We start from the raw sequence: 956 nt of genomic DNA on the forward strand, positions 1-956 counted from the left end.
GTAACTCAGTAGAAACAACCAGCTCCTCTTCCTCCTCTTCCTCCTCCATTTTGAACCTCGGCTGCTACAGTGATGACCCGGTTCTGATCCGGTCAGGTCGGTCAGTGAAGGCAGGATTATCCTGGTCCATGACATAACCAGGTTAAGAGGATTGTCTGAAAGCTCCTCCTCTTCCTCCTCTTCCTCCTCTTCCTCTCACCTTGCAGAGTCTCCGTCTCCCCAGGTACCAGAACCGAGTGTCAGTAGCAGAACCGGGCCGCTGCAGCAGAACCGAGTGTCAGTAGCAGAACCGGGCCGCTGCAGCAGAACCGGGCCGCTGCAGGTTAGTTCTGATGGTTTATTGGTTGAACAGAACCAGCGTCCTGGAACAGAGAAGTTTTGATCTTTGACCTGTAGCCTGAGATTAGGTCAGGACGGGGACAGGACTGTTGGACATGCAAGACAACCGTCTCCATGGCAACGCCATGAGACGCTGCGGCTGTGTGTTTAATGGGACGTTGTCGCTTTAAGAGGACGCCTGCAGCTTTAAGTGACATCAGCTGTGAGGGGGTGGGGCCTCACAGGAAGCACGAGGATGATGTCAGTGTCCAACCCGAACCAGACCGCACCAGAACCGGGCCAACCTGGGCTCAGCAGAACCAGACTTTTTATTAACAAAGCAGTTAGCAGATAGAGGCTAGTGGTTAGCGGTGAGTGGTTAGCGGCTAGTATTTAGTTGTGAGTGGTTAGCGGTTAGCAATTAGCGGCTAGAGGTTAGCTGTGAGTGATTAGCGGCTAGAGGTTAGCTGTGAGTTGTTAGCGGTGAGTGATTAGTGGCTAGTGGTTAGCTGTGAGTGATTAGTGGCTAATGGTTAGCTGTGAGTTGTTAGCGGTTAGTGATTAGCGGCTAGTGGTTAGCTGTGAGTGATTAGTGGCTAATGGTTAGCTGTGAGTGGTTAGCGGTTAGTGATTAGCGG

At 52.1% G+C, this 956-nt stretch overlaps 1 protein-coding gene across 1 annotated transcript in view; it reads left to right on the plus strand.

The window, feature by feature from the left end:
- Positions 1–956, plus strand: part of LOC103460690 (apoptosis-stimulating of p53 protein 1-like) — a 45,472-nt gene that overhangs the window by 8,121 nt on the left and 36,395 nt on the right. Inside the window, exon 4 of the mRNA XM_017303439.1 lies at positions 224–276. Coding sequence (XP_017158928.1) covers positions 224–276 — 53 coding nt within the window. The remainder of the gene's footprint in view (positions 1–223; positions 277–956) is intronic.

Source organism: Poecilia reticulata, unplaced genomic scaffold (assembly GCF_000633615.1).
Source record: "Poecilia reticulata strain Guanapo unplaced genomic scaffold, Guppy_female_1.0+MT scaffold_276, whole genome shotgun sequence".
NCBI lineage: Eukaryota > Metazoa > Chordata > Actinopteri > Cyprinodontiformes > Poeciliidae > Poecilia > Poecilia reticulata.